Below are 21,586 nucleotides of genomic sequence, written 5' to 3' on the forward strand. Positions count from 1 at the left end.
ATGTATGAAAGTGTTCTAAAATTATCACTTTAGATACCTGACTGGGATTAAAAAAACTTGATGTATGAAATTATAAAAACCAAGAAAATTTTGGGTTGTAAAGCTTTTTCATTTTTTTAACATTCATTTTCAATTGGGTTTTGTTTTCTTTTTGGTGAACTACATTTTGCATCTGGGAAAAGCTTTTCATTTTCTATTGGCTATTTATATTTTGCACCCTCTAGTTTTGCGTGATTTTCAAAATGGGTCATCAGATTTTAATTTATTACATTGCACCATAATATTTTGAAATGGTATCAATTTACACATTTTGTGTAATGAATTAACTAAATCTTCATTAATTTGATGACATGGTGAGCATAAAATCCGTAACTAGATTGACATGTAAGCCACATTTGCAACATAAAACCTAAAAACTCATCAATTTATTGTATAATAGACATTTAATGTTACAAAAAGTGTAAATTGATATAGTTTCAAAACTTTAAGAAACAATTTGAAAAAATTAAAATTTAATGACCTAATTTAAATATCATCTTAAACTTTGAGAGCATAATATATAGTTAGTATCTGGTCTCTAATTACTAATGTTCATTAACTGAAACCTTATTAGTTTTCAGATTATGATCCAAATCCCTAGCATTAATGTAATAATGAATTTACATATCGGTTACATAATTTTTTAAAATAAAAATTAATAATAGATTTATAATTTTAATACACAAACCTTTATTAAGCTCCTAACTAATTTTCAATTCCAAAACATTCCAAAATAAATAAAAAATTAGAATAAGTTTGTACCCATAAGCCATCGAGAAAGGTACCATTCTCTTCGTGCCATCAAGAAGTATGAATTTCGCTTTGGAATCACTCGATTTCGTTGAGTATTGAAAAAGTTATGAACGTTTAAAGTTTACCCAGTTTCTAACGAGTTTTCCAATTTTTCCACGGACCAGTCATCTTTCAAGCTATTTTCCTGCCATCTTTGGCAACCCTTGGGCTTTCAAATAGGTATAATCTTGTTCTACACTTTCCTATCTTCATTTTGATATATTATGGGTCGAATTTGTTAAGATACACCACCAAAAAGAAAAGCAAAAGAAAAAAAATCTTCATTTTGATATATTATGGATCGAATTTGTTAAGATACACCACCAAAAAGAAAAGGAAAATTAAAAAAACACTGCAGCCCAAATGCAACCCAAAGAAGGAAGTCACAGACCAAGGTTGTTGAAAATTACTTTCTTCAAGATTTTCCAGTAGCCAGCTCCAATAACCAAGCTGGTCTTGAGTTTAGCCTTATTTTGTTTAAATTGGTCTCGCTGTGGGAGCAATTCATTGAGTTTTGCCTGGTTCCGTTCAGTCTCTTTAACGGCGCCACCAACTTCAGCACATAGTATGGCCTGCTTGGCTACAATTTGCTTTCTCTCATTCTCAAGTCTTTGATAGTCTCTCATCTTGCTATCACAAAACGGAACCTTAAGTTCAAGAAGCTTTCTCATATCTTCGACTTGGGCATTCAATTTTTTGCCCTTATCATACTCGGAATAGTCTCGAACAGGTTGCTCTAGCTGCTCCAATAATGGCAAAATGCATGTTTTGCTGTCAGAGGGAAACCAACTAGAAACTACGAGTCTCTTGATGTGTGAAATCATGTCAGTTTGTTTAACATTGCCAGCCATAGTAGCAAAGTCCATTTCTAGAAAAGTTCTGATTGTTTCTATGGCTTGCGAGTCTGTGGCAGGAGTAGAAATGGAGGAGCTGGCCAGTGTATTGGGTGCAAGCCCTCGACCTAAAAGTTCAAGGAGGCTTTTATAGGAGTCCCAAACTGCAACTTCTGAAAACTCATGACTCTACAATAGAAAGACGTTGGAGAAAACTATTAAGGCCTCGTTAAGCTAGTGTCAAAGACTGGAATGGAATAGATATATACGATGTATGTCAAACGAAGACATGGATGCCAACTTCCAAATTATGTCCAAGTTGAAGCTAGAAGATAGTTTAGTTTTGAAGTAAACTTATCCCTCCAAATTCTACTATTTTCTAATCCATGTTTTACCTTCAAATTTGACAAGACCTAAGGGACGTCGAATTAAAGAAACTTGTGTACGTACCTTTCCTGACCCAAAATCATTTTGAACGACAGCCTTGCTTTTGCCATTTTCTGGCTCAATAGAGGTAGGCTCGAGTTCCTGCTCTTGATTCTATGTTCAAACAGATTTGTTAACAAAAAGGTTCAAATAAAGACGGATCAAAAGATTTAAAAAAAAAAAAAAAAAACATACGCACACACACTACAAATCAAAGATGAAATAGTGTTTACCTCAAAATCTTGGTTGGCATCTGAGGTTGGTCTTGATTGCAGCATGGCTGGAGTGTTAGACTTAGGAGCAGCAGAAGTAGCAATCGACTTTTGAGCCACCAAAACAAAATATTGTCAGAAGTTTAGAAATGAAGGAAGACAATAGTATGAGAAGGAATTTGAGTCGCATTCTGTAACGAGAAACAAGGAATGTTAGTTTTCGAACATGAAATAATTTGGGGTTTCATCCACGAGTGACTTTGGGTGGCTGAGTCTACCTTCTGGCCACAGGTGACTTTGAGTCGCTTCTGCGATTGGTTTGTATCGTTTCCCTCTTCCTCTTCATCTACTCCTTCCATGGTTGCAAGGGGTGTGGCCTTGGAGTTAGTGGAATCTAGAAATAAGTCATCACCCTCAGCTAAGAAACTATTTAGAGATTGCCTTTAGGAATTAAGTGTATGAATGAGAAAAAATCAACGCAGTTTTTGTAATGTTGCAACTTGAGAATTTACCAAGAGATGAATGACTTGGCTGCACCGCAGCACTCGAGCCGGCTCTCGAGTTGGTGCAGGCTGCATCAAAATAATAATGGATTAAACTTTGTGAGCATAGGGAAAAAAAAGTACAAAACAAAAGAAAAAAAATTATCGTGCCATTGTCCACAATCTTAACCCAGATTCCAGTGTCTTCATCTTCGTGCAAATATGAAACAGATTCTCTAGTTTTTTGTTGTTGACCAATTCAACAAATAGCAGCTATTTAATGAACTCATGTATTGACAAAGACGATATAGAGTTAAAAGATACACTGGAACAAGTTGCTTGAATAAGACAAAGGATCACATTGCACGTACCAGGTAACCCAGTACTTGAATTCTCGAGGATTCCCCAATCACTAGGGTCTGCACATTATAGAATGTCAAGTTAAATAATGAACAACTCCAGAGAAATATGGAAGGCAAAGCTGGCAAAGGAATAACAAAGGGAAACAACCAACAAGTTTTGTTAAACAAATCACCAAAATCTTGGAGTTTTTTGGAAAAACACAGACAATGTACAACAAAAACGTGAAGAAACAGCTTCCTCAACCTCTCTTTCTTTGCAATCTGATTCAACAAACAGTAACTATTTGAACGAATTCATATGTTGACAAAGACGATATGGATTTTTAAAAGGTAACAAGTTTTACTTAAAAGTATCAAGGAAAACTCAAGAGGTGATCTGATGGTGGCTGGGTGAATTCGTAATTCATGGAAGCAAAAGATATGTGTACACGAGTTGTAGTAAACATAATTCTTATCTCAAGTCATCTAGGGGTTATGGAGTGGTGAAAAACCCTTAAAACAAAGCCCAAATGTGCTCCACATGATGTGCTTTGACTGAGTTTTTTACAAAACTAACAGAGGTAGTACATTCACACTAAAGGAACAAACAAGTTTAGTTTACCAAATCACCAAAATGATTATAAAAGAAAAGTAGTACTTGATGAAACAGGTACTTGTCAAATACCTGTTCATCATCTCCTAAGTTTGATGAATTTGGGCTACACAAACTATGGAAAGAGGTTTCAGTGTCTTCCTCTTCGTGCAAATATGAAACAGCTTTTCAGTCTTTTTTTTATTGACCAATTCAACAAATAGTAGCTATTTAATGAACTCATGTATTGACAAAGACGATACAGAGTTAAAAGATACACTGGAACAAGTTACTTGAATAAGACAAAAGATCACATTGCACGTACCAGGTAACCCAGTAAATGAATTCTTGAGGATTCCCCAACCACTAGGGTCTGCACATTATAGAATGTCAAGTTAAATAATGAAAAAAATTATCGTACAATTGTCCACAATCTTAACCCAGATTCTAGTGTCTTCATCTTCGTGCAAATATGAAACAGATTCTTCAGTTTTTTGTTGTTGACCAATTCAACAAATAGCAGCTATTTAATGAACTCATGTATTGACAAAGACGATATAGAGTTAAAAGATACACTGGAACAAGTTGCTTGAATAAGATAAAGGATCACATTGCACGTACCAGGTAACCCAGTACATGAATTCTCGGGGATTCCCCGATCATTAAGGTCTGCACATTATAGAATGTCAAGTTAAATGATGAAACAGGTACTTGTCAAGTACCTGTTCATCATCTCCAAAGTTTGATGAATTTGGGCTACACAAACTATGGAAAGAGGTTTCAGTGTCTTTCTCTTCGTGCAAATATGAAACAGCTTTTCAGTCTTTTTTTTATTGACCAATTCAACAAATAGTAGCTATTTAATGAACTCATGTATTGACAAAGACAATATAGATTCAAAAGATCCACTGGAACAAGTTACATGAATAAAACAAAGGATCACATTCCACATACCAGTAAGTAAATTCTCGAGCCAATTATCTGCACATTATAGAATGTCAAGTTAAATAATGAAAAACTCCGGAGAAATATGGAAGGCAAAGCTGCCAAATGAATAACAAAGGGAAACAACCAACAAGTTTTGTTTAAAAGAAAAGGAACTCGTTGGAGAAAGATTTTGACAATGTAAAACAAACACCTGATATAGTGGTTTCGAGTTCTGATGTCAAAGCACTATTCAAGTTTGTCACATTCGTAGCTTGTGAATGCTGGAAATTAGTTGGATTGGAACTAGAAGAAGCAATATCATGTTGCAATCCAAGAACAGGGGGGAACCCATCACTTGCTTGGTGATTATATGCTGCAACATTTATTGTGTTAAGCGAAGACAACAACAGTAAAAGCAAAATAATACCAAAAAAAAAAACATGGATAACAAATAATACCAAAAAAAAAAAAAGGAAATCTTCAATACACATCCAAATAAATCTTCTAAGAATGATGCAAAAAGAAAAATCAAATTCTTAAAATGCTAAAGAAAATTCGAGTTAAATAAGCCAATACAATATTTCTTAACAAATGCAATGCAGCAGAAAGTCATACTTGGTGGCATAATTGCAGGCTCCTCAGAAATTGTAACTCCGTTAGGATTTCAAAGAACATCACATATTTCCTCCGGACGTAGCCATCGATGATGTTTCCCGTCGAGTCTTGCTTCCATTTCACTTGCTGCATTCAATCATATCATAATCAATAAATAATAAAATATCTAAGTTGAAAATTTTGATATATTTCATGTGTGTGTGTGTGTGTATATTGACAACTTTCAAGAAAACATAAGAACCACAGATGAACTTGGATTGGATCAACGTACTCATATTGCAATGAATTGCAAAAAGTCAAACATTTTTATAGAACATATCAAACTTACAATGATCGCGATCACTGTCCGCCATGAAGTCAGCAGTGGGTTTCGATTAAATTCATTGTGATTGCAATTTGCACAAGCAGCTACAGCTCTACAATTCACTCACTCGTGGCCTGCATTATATGCACTGCTTTGATCTGAAGGTTTGGTGAAACAAAGAAACCGTGTTCAGAGTAAAAGGCAGAGTTTGAAACTCGTAACTGATCAGGAAGATCGCCGCCATGAACTCGGCAGTGGGTTTCGATTAAATTCACTGTGATTGGAATTTGCACAAGCAGCTGCAGCTCTACAATTCACTCACTTGTGGCCTGCAACATACATATCCAGCAACAATATATATATATATATCATTATAAAACATATACATATATTACAATGCAGTGCTTTGATCCGAAGGTGGTGTTGTAAAACAAAGAAACCGAGTGCCGAGTAAAAGGCAGAACGCGTTTGAAAGTGAAAATGCCGAGTAGTCGACTCTGACTTTTCTGTTCCGACCTCTCATACAAAATAACTTTCCCAAATTGTCTTTTTATTTGTTTTTGTCTTCAAAAGTCAATTTGCTGTAATTTTTATTTTATTGGGTGGGTACCCACTACCCAGTGCCCTTTTTGAATGAAACTTTCCGTACGAATCCTACTGAGGTCTATTAGGCCATTTCCAACCGATGGCTGACTAGAAGGTTTGTTTTAGCCTTCTGGCCCTCAAAGATTCTCTAAGATATTAATATTTTAATGAACAGTACAAAGCCATATTTGTTTCCGTCTCCAACCGAGGGCCAAAGTGCCAAAGGGCCAGAGGGCTAGTTTTAGCCCTATCACAAAAAACCATCTCCAACCCAGGGCCATAGAGCCAAACATAATTTATTATTTAAAAACTACAACTTAAATATTGTTTAAGTTTCATGTTGTTAAATGTTTTTTTATGTAGTATAATTTTTATGTTGGTTAATGTTATTTAATGTTGTTTCATATTGTTTAATGTTGTTTCATGTTACTTAATTTAATTTAATGTTGTGTAATGGCTTAGGAAGTTATAGGAAAAAAATAGAATTAAAAAAATATGAAACAAATTTTGTGAAATAGAAGTTGTAGGAAAAAAAATAGAATTTAAAATAAAATGAAACAAATTTTGTGAAATAGAAGTTATAGGAAAAAATGGAATTTAAAAAAATATGAAACAAATTTTGTGAAATAGAAGTTGTAGGAAAAAAAATAGAATTTAAAATAAAATGAAACAAATTTTGTGAAATAGAAGTTATAGGAAAAAATGGAATTTAAAAAAAAATATGAAACAAATTTTGTAAAATAAAAGTTATAGGAAAAAAATAGAATTTAAAAAAAATATGAAAAATAGAAGTTATAGGAAAAATTTTGTAAATAAAAAATACTAATAAAACGGTAAAAAAAAATAATAATCAAAGCATTTCTATAGGTTATAACCGACAGGATTTCCAGTTTTTCTGGCCAGCCCTCTAGCCCTTTAATCCAATCCAATCCAATCCAAGCCAATGGTTGAAAAAAAAAAAAAAAAAAAAAATCAAATCCAATCCAATGGTTGGCTGGCTAGGTTGGGTCAGCCGGTTGGCCCTTCGACTCTTTTTGTCTCGTGGGGCCCACTAGCTCTCAGTTGGAGACAGTTTCGGGTTATTTTCGCCCCTCTAGCCCTCTGGACCATTCGGTTGGAGATGGCCTAAGTCTAAACACATGTATGAAACAAATTTTGTGAAATAGAAGTTATAGGAAAAAAATAGAATTAAAAAAAAATATGAAACAAATTTTGTGAAATAGAAGTTATTAAAAAAATAGAATTTAAAATAAAATGAAACAAATTTTGTGAAATAGAAGTTATAGGAAAAAATGGAATTTAAAAAGAAAGATGAAACAAATTTTGTAAAATAAAAGTTATAGGAAAAAAATAGAATTGAAAAAAAAATGAAAAATAGAAGTTATAGGAAAATTTTTGTAAATAAAAAATAATAATAAAACGGTAAAAAAAATAAAATAAATAATCAAAGCATTCCTGTCGGTTATAATCGACAGGAATACATTGCTATTATTTAGTATAAATGTATTACTGTTGGTTATAACCGACAGTTATACATTTATACTAAATAATAAGAACGTATTCATGTTGGTTATAACCGACAGGATTTCCAGTTTTTCTGTCCAGCCCCAGGCTAGCTGGTTGGCTACATGCAGCCAGCCCTCTAGCCTTCTCCGATTCCGTGGGGCCCTCTCAGATTCCACAGCCCTCAGGCCTAGCCTTCAGTTGGAGACATTTTTCGGGCTATTTTCGGCCCTCTGGCCTTTTGGACGCTTCGGTTGGAGATGACCTTAGAGATCAGAAGCCATACTGCCCTCTCTTCCTCTCGAAATAACGAGGTGGAATTTTTATTTTATTGGGCACGTGCCCACTACCCAGTGCCCTTTTTGAATGAAACTTTCAGTATGCCCGTATTGTCCTCATTTACTTCTGCAAATAACGCGATGGGAATTTTTATTTTAGGGTTATTCTCAGTTTACTACCCTCAAGTTTCATGGTTTTCAACATTTAGTACATAAAATTTTTTTCGTCCTATAGTCATACCTAAAGTGTTAATTTTGGGACAGTCTCATACATCTGTTAAGTTTTCCGTTACAACTTCTGTTAACTGATGACATGGTGCCCATGTAGACAATTACTAAACGCCATGTGCTGGCCTACTTCAATACTAAAAAATTAAAAAAAAAACACAAAAAAAAAAAAAAAAACACAAACAGTTGTACCCATCTTCTCCCCCACACCTTCTCCCTCCCTTCTCTCTTCCGCAACCCACACCCCTTCCCCCACTTCTCTCTTCTGCACTTGCACCACCCTCATTTCTTTCCTCTACAACCTATACCCACCCTCCTCGCACACCCAACCCGACAAAATCCCACCCAAAAGAATTCCAATTCAAAAACCCATCCAATTTCTGAAATTTATCAAAAACCCAGTTAACTCAAAAAAATTCCAAATTTGTTAGACAGATTGAGATGGGAAAGCTGCACCCCTACCTCGTCGCCATGGTCTAGAAGCTTCAAAGTCATGAGTGCATATGACCTTATAGGTTACCAGCCTTCCCCAACCCATAAATTAAACCTAGACGGAGTTCGATCTCTCCTCTCTCTCTAAGGCCATCTCTAACCGATGGCTTAGCCCTCTGGCCCTCCAAGATCCTCTAAGATATTAACATTTTACTGAACAGTGCAGGGCCATATTTGCCTCTGTCTCCAACCGAGGACCAAAGGGCCAGAGGTCTCATTTTAGCCCTGTCACAAAAAACGGTCTCCAATCAAGGGCCATAGGGCCAAACATTATTTATTATTTAAATTTAAAAACTATAACAACTTAAGTTTAAAAACAACAACTTAAATTTAAAATCTACAACTTATATTTAAAAACTACAACTAAAATTTAAAAACGACAAATTAAATTTAAAAACGACAAATTAAATTTAAAAACTACAAATTAAATTCGAAAACAACATTAACTTAAATTTAAAAACTACAACAACTTAAATTTAATATCCATAATCAACATCATCTTCATCATCCGTCATCGTAGGAGTATAGTCAGAGGTAAACAACTGCCGTCGGCTCATAATTTCTTTTTTTTTCCCTATCAAAATAGGCCTTACTCATTGGAGTGTAATTCGAAGTGTTCCTTCCATATTCTTATCATCCATCTCTTCTTGTATTTGCTTGGCCCATTCTTCATTCCTGCACTTCCTTTCTTCCGCCTCAAGGGCATTTGGCTCCGCCAATAATCTCAATGAGGCCGCCACTTCATGTTGAGCGGCGTAATCATCATTTGCCTTGCCCTTTTCCTTCAACCTTCGCGCCTTGTTTCGTCCTATAGCCCTAGGTATGGAACCTTCACCTGAAGACAGAATTTCTACCCTTGTTTGTTGAATGGTTGGAGATCCATCTTCATCCATATCTGCAGCTGAGGATGTAGTTCCAAACACCGGTGTATGAGCTCTCTGTGGTGGATCTTCAAATAACACCCACCCCTTACAAATTTCCCAACAACTGTGAAACTGAAAAGGTTTCGAGCTGCTCTCCATATACAATTCCTCTGCTTGGCGTACCTAGAAAAAAATTAAAGGAAATTAATTTATGAAATTAAATGTAATATAATTAAATATTTAAAATAAATTGTAAAAACACTTACTTCATCGTAGTAATTAGCACCACTTTCATGTCTACTTGCGGCTGCTAACAATGCTTGATGCCATTTGTTCAAACTTGGCTGAAGATGTTTCTTCCATCTTGAAGAACAACTCTCATGGTTTCGAATATTCACTGGAGTGGTGCCTTCATAGAACTCTAAGTATTTTTTGGACACATGAGTCCAAACACCGTCATTTGTTTGACAATTCCCCCTCACACTATCTTCCAACACCCATCTAGAAGCCTTGCAAAGAGCTTCATCTTCTTTTCGGGTCCAAGCCCTACCTTTCATTGCAGACGAGGCCATTTCAAAATTATTAAAAAAATTGAAGGATAGAATTTTGAAAGAGGAAGTAAAATATGAGAATTGAAATGGTGTAGGAATGGTGAAAATTTTGTGAGGAATGGTTTAGGTATTTATAGAAAAAAAAAATTTTTTTTTTTTTTAAAAAAAAAAGGCCCAAAAAACCTAAAAAAAAAAAAAAAAAAAAAAAAATTTGAATCCAACGGTTACTGGCGCTAGCTAGCAACGGCGAGCTGACATCAGCTAGCCATTGGATTCAAAATTCTTTTTAAGAATTCCTATCGGTTATAACCGACAGGAAAGCTGATTTTTCTGGCCAGCCCCGGGCTGGCTGGTTGGCTGCACCTCCAGCCCTCTTCGATTCCGTGGGGCCCTCTCAAATTCCACAGCCCTTTGGCCTAGCCCTCTGTTGGAGACGAATTTCGGGCTATTTTCGGCCCTCTGGACCCTTCAGTTGGAGATGGCCTAACTTCTCCATTCTTCATCACTCTCTGCTTAATACTTCAATTTCTGGCACGAAAACCTTCCTGTTTCTGGATTAGTTCAAATTGATTTGCTTTTGGTTTCATATTTCAATTTAGATTCTTCGATTAATAACCCATAAAAGATTCTTTGATTCATATTCCTGGCATGAGGTAGGAATGCTCAAGAATCGGTTAGGATTTGGGAATTTATCCAAATTAGGGATTTGGGTCAACTGGGTGGCATATGGCTCCAAACCTTTGCTCCTCAATTCTTCTACCTAAAACCCATTTGAAAACAGAATTCAAGGAAGCAAATTTCAAACCCATAATTTGACTTCCTTCATGTCCCAACACTCTGCCATTGAAGTTTCAGAATTTCAGTCAAAGATTTATTGGAAAGAACTTACCTTTTTCAAACGAATGGCTCGAACAACGTCTATATTAGAGGTGGAGGAAGATGTGGATGACAGCCGGTTGCGGTCGCTGGCTCTGGCAGCGTTGGCGGGAGTGGTGGAGATGGAGGTAGAAGAGCAATAGCGGAGGATAACCCTAGAAAACGAAGAAGAATGAGAAAAGGGTCGTTTGAGAGTCATCGTGGTGGTGGAAGAAGCAACGTGGAAGAGGTGATTCAATGGTTGCGAGGATACAAGGGAATGTGGTGCAAATGTAGAAGAGAGAAGGGAGGGAAGGGGTGCAGGTTGCAGAAGAGAGAAGGGAGGGAGAGGGTGCAGGGAAGAAGATGGGTACGGCTATTTATATATATATATATATATATATTTTTTTTTGTGTTTTTGTTTTTGTTTTTTTTTTAATTTTTTAATATTGACGTAGGCCTATATTGACACGTGGCGTGCATTAATTGTCCACGTGGGTGCCAGGTTATCAGTTAACAGAAGTTCTAACGGAAAACTTAACAGATGTATGAGACTGTCCCAAAATTAACACTTTATGTATGATTCTGGGACGAAAAAACTTCATGTACTATATGTTAAAAACCACAAAACTTAAGGGCAGTAAACTAAGATTAACCCTTTATTTTATGGGAAGTTTCAATAAAAATGACTTAAATTATTAATTTTGATAGGGTGCAGGATAAGGATAAGGAGGAGGAGGTTGGGGGTTTGGGGTTTGGGTCTAGGTTGGATTGCAAGAGAAGGAGGAGGAAGAGGAGGGTGGGGCTTAGGAGAGGAATGGTGAAGGTGGTGGTTATGGAGAGAAAAGGGGGAGAGGAAATGAGGAGTCGAAGAGAGAAAAGGGGCAGAGGTTTAGTGTTTTTAATAATTAAAATTTTTATTTTTAATTTTTTAATGTTTCGACATGTGGTGTCTAGTCATGATCTAAGTGAGCGCCATGTTATCAGTTAACAGAGGTTCTAACGGAAAACTTAACGGATGTATGAAAATGTCCCAAAATTATGACTTTGGGCCACCTTAAACCGAGGGCTGGCCAGAGAGCTCGTTTTAGCCCACTGGCCCTCCAAGATATTAATATTTTAATGAACAGTACATGGTCATATTTGCCTCCATCTCCAACCGAGGGCCAAAGGGCTCGTTTTAGCCCTGTCACAAAAAGCAGTCTGCAACTGAGGGCCAAAAATAATTTATTATTTAAATTTAAAATCTACAACAACTTAAATTTAAAAACTACAACTTAAATTTAAAAACGATAAATCAAATTTAAAAACTACAAATTAAATTTAAAAACAACATTAACTTAAATTTAAAAACTACAACAACTTAAATTTAATATCCGTAATCAACATCATCTTCATCATCCGCCATTGAAGGATAGCTTTTTGAAAGAGGAAAGAAAATATGAGAATTGAAATGATGTAGGAATGGTGAAAATTTTGTGAGGAATGGTGAATGAATGGTTTAGGTATTTATAGGAAAAAAAAAATTAGAATTTTCAAGAATTAAAAAAAAAAAAAATGGCACAAAAAACCAAAAAAAAAAAAAAAAAAAATTGAATCCAACGGTAACTGGCGTCAGCTGGCCATTGAATTCAAATTTTTTTTTAAGCAATCCTGTCGGTTATAACCTACAAGATTGCTCTATTTTCTGGCCAGCCCTTTGGCCCTTTCAGATTCTGTGGGCCCACGAGCCCTCTGGCCTAGCCCTCAGGTTGGAGACAATTTTCGGGCTATTTTCAACCCTCTGGCCCTCTGGACCCTTCGGTTGGAGATGGCCTTCGATACCAAACTAAGACGAAAAAAACTTGATGTACCAAATGTTAAAAACCAAGAAACTTCAAAGTAGTAAAATGAGATTAACCCTTTAAAAAATAACAGTGAGTTACCCATAACACCTTCGTCCTCTTCCGCTAGATCACCGCAAGCGATGAAAATCAAACAACTTCCGGCATCAAATGAAGTCGCTGATGTGGTCTAGGATTTGGAGACATCAACATAATCTAATATATGTGAGCACTAGACAAAAGACTTGTCTTCATATGTGTGGGTTTACTAATTTTTCAATATTTATCGGAATCTAAATATTTTTAGGTTAAAGTGTTCATAAAATAAATTAGGATAGTCAACATAATATTTTACATAAAATAAATTAGCCTTAAATCATTTTTTAATAATCTTGGCTAAAAATTTAACTTAGAAGGGTTGGAGTAGAAAAGTTATTTCTGGGTTAAAACATAAATTGTCTGACTAGGGGTGGGTTGAAAAAACCAAAAACCAAAAAAAAACGAATCGAAAAAAAACTGAACCAAACATGAAAAACCGAAACGAACCAAAGTGTGTATAAAATGACGTCATTTTACCGTTTGATGCACTGATGTTGTTTTTACCCTTAGGTTAATGTCATTTTTTGGCTATGCTATTAACCCTATGAGAGTTTTCTACCCCCGCGCCTCCCTCACTATGTTACAGACTCACTCCCTCACCTGTGTCGTTCTCTGATCTCTCAGCCATCACTCCCTCACCTGTGCCGTTCTATGATCTCTCTCATTGCGCCTCCCTCACTTTGTCTCTCAGTTAGCCATCACTCCACTCTCGCAGCTGGGAGCCCCACAGCCTTGCAGCGCCTCGCAGCCTCACAGCCCTGCCGTCAAGCACTCACCCGCCTCGCCATCCCCATAGTCGACAATCATTACAAAGGTAAGTATTCTAGGTGGGTATGTGTTTGTGAAATTACAGAAAGAAGTAAAAAAATTGGAAAGGAAAATCAAAATGTAAAAAGGAAAGTGAGAAATGCCAAACCTCTGATTCTATCTATCTCTCTCTGTTATCTGTTATTCCATTTATTAATTGTTTTGCTGCATGTTAATCTGAACCATCCCCATCCAGCAATTTGAGTTAAGGTTTATAGGTAATTAGATACATAGGAAATTGTATTATTTCTCTTCCTTTTGACAAATGTAGATCGTAACTCTAAAACCCACATTTTGGAATTGAGTTAAAATTCCCAATATTTTTCCTTTTTTCTATTAATTTCTTCTGTATAGGTTTCTGCTAAAACCCGAAAAGGTTTCCTTTCTGCCATACCATAGCAATGCATGTTCCTTTTTCATAATAATATGGTTCAAACCGAGGGTGTGGTTTTGTTGTTGTACTAGCAGTCCTTTGTTATGAATAAATTGTAGTATATTGCGTAGGTAAACTCCTCAAAGAAGGTGAAAGCATATCATGGCATTTGCCATTGGATTGGAATAGGAACTTTTCTTTCTTTTGTCTTCCTACATCATGTCTCTTCTTAATTTCTTGATTAATCCCATTGACATGATTGACATGGTCTTTCAAGGCGCTAATATAAAACCATTCATTATGCTATGTTGGCCAGTCCAAATAAGGTCATCTTTAACCGAATGAGGGCTAGATGACTCTCTTTGGTCTTATAACCCTCCAAGAAATTAATATTTTAATGAACAATGCAGGGCCATATTTCTTATCATGTCCAACCGAGGGGCTAGAGGGTCATATGCCAAACATAGCCTTGTGACAAAAAATCATCTCCAACCGAGGGTCATAGGGCTATATTGCCAAACATAATTTAAATTTAAAGACTACAACAACTTAAATTTAAAAACTACAACTATATTTTAAAAACTACAACAACTTAAATTTAAAGTCCATAATCATCATCATCTTCGTCATTTGCCATTGTAGGAGTATAGTCGGAGGTAAACAACTGCTGCCGGGCCATAATTTCCTTCTCTTTCTATCAAAATAGGCCTTACTCATTGGAGTGTAATCCGAAATGTTCCTTTTCATATTCCTACTCTTCTTGTATTTGTTTGGTCTGTTCTTCATGCTTGCGGTTCATTTCTTCCCCGGCAATGGCATTTTGCTCCGCCATTAATCGCAATGACGTCGCCATTGAGCGGCTTAATCATCCTTTACCTTACCCTTTTCCTTCAACCTTCGGGCCTTGTTTCGTCCCATAACCCTAGGTATGAAATCTTCACCCGAAGACACATTTTCTACCCTTGTTTCTTGAATGGTAGGAGATCCATCTTCATCCCCATCTATAGCTAAGGATGCAGTTTTGAACACTGGCGTATGGCCTACTTTATGTTAAGGTGGATCTTCAAATAACACCCAACCTTTACAAATTTCCCAACAACCGTGATGCTGAAAGGGTTTTGAGATGCCCTCCGTATACAATTCCTCTGTTTGGCGTACATAGAAAATATAATTACAAAAATTAAAGGAAATTAATTTATGAAATTAAATGTAATATAATTAAATATTTAAAATAAATTGTGAAAACACTTACTTCGTTGTAGTAATTGGCGCCGCTTTCATGTCTACTTGCGGCTGCAAACAGTGCTTGATGCCATTTATTCAAACTTGGATGAAGATGTTTCTTCCAACTTGAAGAACAACTCTCGTGGTTTCGGATATTCCGTGGAGTGGTGCCTTCGTAGAACTCATAGTATTTTTTGGACACACGAGTTCAAACACCTTCACTTGTTTGAGAACTCCCCCTCACACTATCTTTCAAGACCCATTTATAAGCCCTGCAAAGTGCTTCATCTTCTTTTCAGATCCAAGCCCTACCTTTCATTGCAGATGAGGCCATTTCAAAATTATTGAAAAATTGAAGGAAAGATTATTGGAAGAGGTAAGAAAATAGAATGTGAAGAATTGAAATAGAATGAAGTGAGATAGTATAGAATGGTGAAAATTATGTGACAAATGGTGTAGGAATGGCTTAGGTATTTATAGGAAAAAAAAAAATGAGAATTTTTAAATTTTTTTCAAAAAGTTTTGGCAGAAAAAAAAAAATCAAATTCAATGGTTGGCTGGCTGGTTTGGGCCAGCCGGTAGGCCTTTTGACACTTTTTTGTCCCCGTGGGGGCCACTAGCCCTCAGTTGGAGACGGGTTTTGGGTTGTTTTCGGCCCTGTGGACCATTCGGCTGGAGACGCCCTAAGGCCATTGTGGATTTGTCAAGATTGGCTTTAGGTTTTTCCTCCAGTCATATTTTGTTGAGACAAGTCTAAACACATGTATGCATACATATGCTCATTGTGGCTGTTGTAGCTTTATATTTTCATTAGTTAATTAGGAGTATATTTTGGATCTGTATTTTTTTGATTTGGTACATCGTCGAATATATCCCTGACTCTTTTGGTCAACCGGACCTCTGTTTGAACAGAGAGGTAGGTATGAAAATAATCAATGATAGCATATAATGGTATATGTTAATTTATGCCTCTTTTTGTCAATTGGACCTTTGTTTGAGTTATGCAGTGTTCTAAAAATCGGCCTAGTCGGCCGCCTAGGCGTTAGACAATAGAGTGCCAATGCGACTTGGGCCACATCGGGTAGGAGTTAGGCGCCCGCCTAGACGCTCTTTAGGCGGTCTAGGCGGCCTGGACGGTGGCCTAGGCGCGGACCATGCCGGTAGTTTTTTTTGTTTTTTTTTTGGCTTCGGTTGTTGTCGTTCCCTTTCACTCGCCGTCGTATCTTTAGCAGAACATGGATGATCTATAGAGAAGAGGAATGATGGGAAAGAGAACAATTCAGATTGAAAATTTGCACTCCATCGAAGAAGGAGGAAAGTTACAGAGCAAAATAGAAGAAGAAAATAAAGTAGACGAAGAAGAAGTGAGAGAGAAGGAAGAGGATACAAAAAAGAAACCCCAAATAAAAGCTTTCCCTTTCCAATGCATCAAATGTGTTGGTGTGTGTTGAATTTGAAATTTTTACACTATTTTATGTCTGATATAGGATTGGGAGTCTCAATTTGGGACCTTGGGTTATGTGAGAGATATGGGATGAATCTTTGACATGGCTCCACGGTTTGGAACCTTGGATGATGTGATGGAGGAAAGGTGGAGGGGTCCCCATGTGGTTTAAAGAAAATGTTAAACACTAATTTCATTCAAAATATCTTATATTTATTATTTTATTTTTTAAAATTAAATTGTTTTATTTGGGAAATCCATCTTTGAGACCTTGATAGTCTCTTTGAAGATCAGATCATGCTATATACTTGAAACTCTAACGTCACATATACTATTTTTTTGTAAAAAAAATAACATATTTTTCATGTCTTTCTTATATATTACATAGTAAATTTAATTAACTTATATAATATTTAATAAAATTTCTTAAATCCACCTAGTCAGCCTAGGCGCTAGGCTCTAGTCAACTGCCTGACTAGCGCCTAGCGTCTTTTAGAATCTTGCTATTTTGCATTTTATCATTCTTTTATTATCTTACCCATGGATTTCATACATGTATAATTTTTTGTAAGTGCCAATATGCACTTATTTACAAGATATACAAGCAATTTACCTAAATCCTCCTAAGCCACCTAGACCCTAGGTGCCAGCCCGCCACCCAACTAGCGCCTAATATTTTTTAGAACCTTGGAGTTATGGTTATCTACTTCTCCTTATTTCATAGATTCATTATTCATATATGTTAACTTCTGCTTATAATTTAAAATGTGGTATCTAGTGGTATATGTTAATTTCATAGGATAATTTTTGCCTATTTCATATATGTTAATTTCACCAACTTTTGAGGAGATTGAGTTTTGTGAAGAAGTTGAGAAAGGTAATCTTACTATTAGATTTGGTTTTGTTAGATTATTTAAATTAGATGTTATGTTGCATGCTTGCATTACATCATGTTCATTCTTTTTTTATTTGTATGTAGAAATGGCAAGTGGAAGTTCAAGGAAAGGTACTATGTTGCCTCATAGGCCGCCTAAGTGTTGAGTTTGAGGACTTGAAGAGAATAAGTGCGTGTAAGACATGAAACCTTGAAGCACTTTGTTATGATTTTAGTTAAGTGGAATATTTCTTTAAAGTTTGGACTTTGTTATGTTTATTTTAGGTGTGGATACTTGAAGTGTGATGTTTATTTTAAATTTGGACTTTTGAAGACTTAAACTTTTTTTTTTATTTTTTTATTTTTTGGACTTTGGAACATTTGATTGATGATTCTAGTTGAACTTTAAATGTTTATTTTTATTATGTTGGAATGCTTATGTTATGATTGTGTTGGAGTTGTTAAAATTTCAAATTTAAAAAAAAAATTCAAAAAAAAAAGCGTAACCTGAACCGAATTAAACCGAACTGAAAAAATCGAAAAAAAATGAACCAAACCGAACCAAACCAAAGTTTCGATTTTGGCAAAAAATCGAACCTAGCACTATATGTTTGACCCAGAAAATTTAGGTTTTAACCTAAGGGTTGGAGATGATCTTATCCCTTCTTCTTCTTTTTGCTTTTTTAAAATTTTAAATTAATTTTTTTTTTTTTTTTAATATCCATGTGAACTCAGATTGACCGCGGCACCCAGTCATTGTCCACATGGGTGTTACGTCACAAGTTAATGACTGTTTTAATTGAAAACTTAACGGATGTATAAAAGTGTTCCAGAATTATCACTTTAGATACCTGACTGGGATTAAAAAACTTGATGTATGAAATTATAAAAATCAAGAAAATTCTGGGTAGTAAAGCTTTTTCATTTTTTTATCATTCATTTTCAATTGGGTTTTGTTTTCTTTTTGGTGAACTCCATTTTGCATCTAGGAAAAGCTTTTCATTTTCTTAACATTCATTTTCCCTTGGCTTTTTTTTTTTTTTTTTTTTTCCATTGGCTATTTATATTTTGCACTCTCTATGTTTTGCGTGATTTTCAAAATGGGCCATCAAATTTTAATTTGTCACATTGCACCCTAATATTTTGAAATTGTATCAATTTACACATTTTGTGTAATGAATTAACTCAATCTTCATTAATTTGATGACATGGTGAGCATAAAATCCGTAACTGGATTGACATGTAAGCCACATTTGCAACATATAACCTAAAAACTCATCAATTTATTGTATAATAGACATTTAATATTACAAAAAGTGTAAATTGATATAGTTTCAAAACTTTAAGAAACAATTTGAAAAAATTAAATTTTTAATGACCTAATTTAAATATCATCTTAAACTTTGAGAGCATAATATATAGTTAGGGCAAAAAACTTTAACAAAGAATCTCTCGAAGTCGAACCTATAGTTATATTCAACTTTCCTAAACATTAACCATGATTGAAATAAAAAAAAATTGACATGACCAAATTTTAAATAAATTATTATAAAGAAAACTAGGTTATTGCTGATTGTATACATCCATCAAAACCAATTTTTCCATTTATCGTTGTCATGCATTTAGATACTAATTATAACCTCATCCTTCCGTTTTGGATCAAACGAAGATGAGAGATTACAAGAGTAAAAAAATAGAAATACAAGGTTGGCAAACAAATGCACTCGTTATTGACAATCCAAAAAAGTCATATAATATAAAAATACTTCAATTAAAGTTCAAGAGACCATGATTTTTCATTGTACCCAGAACACCATCTGAAACAACACCAAAAAGATATGGAAAAAGAACTACATCCCCAATGCCAGGCCCTGCCCAGGCCTAGTCCGGGCAGGGCGACCGTTCGGGGCCCAAAAAAATTGGGGGCACCAAAATTATTAGGGTGGTATATTTATATATGTTTTTATAAGAGTATAAATTTATAAAATTTGGTTTAGTGACAAAGAAATTTAACTAGAATTGGTGGTTTTGTTGTTTAAAATGAATGAGGAGGTCTTAGGTTCAAAACACCATGTGTGCTTATTTACATTCCTATTTTTACAAATTTCTTTTCATAATAATATAAAGTTATAAAATTTGGCTAAATGATCAAGAAGTTTAATGAGAAGCAATGGTATATGCATGTTTATTTTTTTCAATTTTTACAAATTTTTAACAAATTTTTCTTATTGATCAACAAGTTTAATTAGAAGCAATGATCAAGAAGTTGTTTAAAATTAACGAGAGGTCCTAAGTTCGAAATGCTATATGCATGTTTATTTTTTCAATTTTTACAAATTTTTGTTTCGTTGTTAATTTATTTACTAGCTAGTAGCTATGTGAGTTGTTATTTTTAAATATCCGTTCCAATTCAAGTCTAATCTTCAGTAAAGAGTAATGCATAGACTAAATTTTTACACCAAATTTGCAAAAATATTACGTGTCATCAAAAGGTTTAATTTAGTGTTCATTCATTACTTATACATATCCTTAAAGACTCAAAAACATTAATATTTTTTTAGTCTTATATTGACGAGGTTAGTAAATAAGAAAAAATAACTCACAATTTATACAAAAACACTTTAAAAGTTCAGATGAAAAAGAAAAAAAACTCATAATTCATCTACTTGTAAGCCCGAAGTTTTTTAGTTTCCTTCATTTGATACAAAATAAATTAATTATTCCGTGTTTCTAAATTATTGAGTTTGAAGTGTTTCTAATTTTATCGATGTCTTACGTGTGAAAACAAATATATTTTTTATATGAAATGAGGGCACATTTTTTTACATCGCCCCGGGCCTCAAAAATTTCTGGACCGACCCTACCCAATGTAACCCAAGAAAGGAAGTCAGGTAGGGAGGTGGAGGTGAATTATGTTCTTCAAGGTTGTCCAAAGGCCATCTCCAATATCCAAGATGGTCTTGAGGTTATCCTCATTTTCTTTAAAAGTGAATGCCGAGTATTTAAAGTGAATGCCGAGTAGCCAACTCTGACTTTTTTATACATCCATCAAAAACCAATTTTTCCATTTATCGTTGTCATGCATTAGATACTGATTATAACCTCATCTTTCTGTTTCGGATCAAATGAAGATGAGAGTTTACAAGAGTAAAAAATAGAAATACAAGGTTCACAAAGCAAATGCACTCGTTATTGACCATCCAAAATTTATAAAAGTACTTCAATTAAAGTTCAAAAGACCAAAATACGACTTAAACATGATTTTTCAATCTACCAAGAACACCGTCCGAAACAACACCAAAAAGAAATGGAAAAAGAACTGCAGCCCAAATGCAACCAAAGAAAGGAAGTCATGTAGGGAGGTGGGGGTGAATTATGTTCTTCAAGGTTGTCCAGAGGCCATCTCCAATATCCAAGATGGTCTTCAGGTTATCCTCATTTTCTTTAAATTGATCTTGTTGCAGGAGCAATTTCTCGAGTTGTGCCTGGATCAGTTCAGCCTCTTTGATGGCGCTGAGAATTTCCGCAACCATTGCAGCCTTCCTGGCTTCAATCCAGGATTTCCTTTTTGCAAGGTCTTGAAATTCTCTCTCCTTGCATGTACTGATGAGCACCTGATTTTCATACGCTACGTTTGAGATATTATGATTTGTTGTGTTTCTTGAATTATTGATGAATTTCATTTGATTTCATACTTATACGTAGTGTGATTTTACGGAAAATATACTTGTTTTACAGCGAAGGGTTAGTACGTTATGAAAATAAACGTGTTTCTTGAACTTTTGTTTTGCCCACTCACACTTTCTGTTTTTCGCCCCTCCAGGACTTAGTTAGCTGAATCTTCTGTGGCGAACGAGGGATCTCTGACAATTCTGACATCCACTCAAGTAAATGTAGGAGTTTATTTCTGGTTGTGTAATAATATCTTAACTAGATTCGACTGCTTTACTTATGTCGTACTGTCATCCATGCTCTGACTACTTGTGTAATATGAGTTCTTCCCATTACTGCGCACTCTTTATTA

At 35.1% G+C, this 21,586-nt stretch overlaps 1 protein-coding gene across 7 annotated transcripts; it reads right to left on the reverse strand.

The window, feature by feature from the left end:
* Positions 1–1,099: 1,099 nt before the first annotated feature.
* On the reverse strand, positions 1,100–5,949 carry LOC108868363. Of its 7 annotated transcripts, none has more exons than XM_048579490.1 (12): positions 5,588–5,949; positions 5,260–5,385; positions 4,856–5,017; positions 4,672–4,698; positions 4,339–4,386; positions 4,043–4,090; positions 3,156–3,203; positions 2,815–2,874; positions 2,581–2,720; positions 2,324–2,410; positions 2,115–2,204; positions 1,100–1,853 (listed from the first exon to the last, which is right to left on the reverse strand). In XM_048579490.1, the coding sequence occupies exons 2-12, from the start codon at positions 5,267–5,269 to the stop codon at positions 1,215–1,217; spliced, it is 1,359 nt and encodes a 452-aa protein (XP_048435447.1). In that variant the 5' UTR covers positions 5,270–5,385; positions 5,588–5,949; the 3' UTR covers positions 1,100–1,214. The 7 variants fall into 7 exon arrangements, with proteins under 7 accessions (XP_048435447.1, XP_048435448.1, XP_048435450.1 ...); XM_048579491.1 differs by having other exon boundaries at positions 2,581–2,696; positions 5,588–5,947; XM_048579493.1 differs by lacking the exon at positions 4,043–4,090.
* Between the last annotated feature and the right edge of the window lie 15,637 nt (positions 5,950–21,586).

This window comes from the organism of the source record quoted next, unplaced genomic scaffold (genome assembly GCF_019419815.1).
Source record: "Pyrus x bretschneideri cultivar Hongxiangsu unplaced genomic scaffold, Pyrus_bretschneideri_v1 Contig138, whole genome shotgun sequence".
Classification (NCBI taxonomy): domain Eukaryota; kingdom Viridiplantae; phylum Streptophyta; class Magnoliopsida; order Rosales; family Rosaceae; genus Pyrus; species Pyrus x bretschneideri.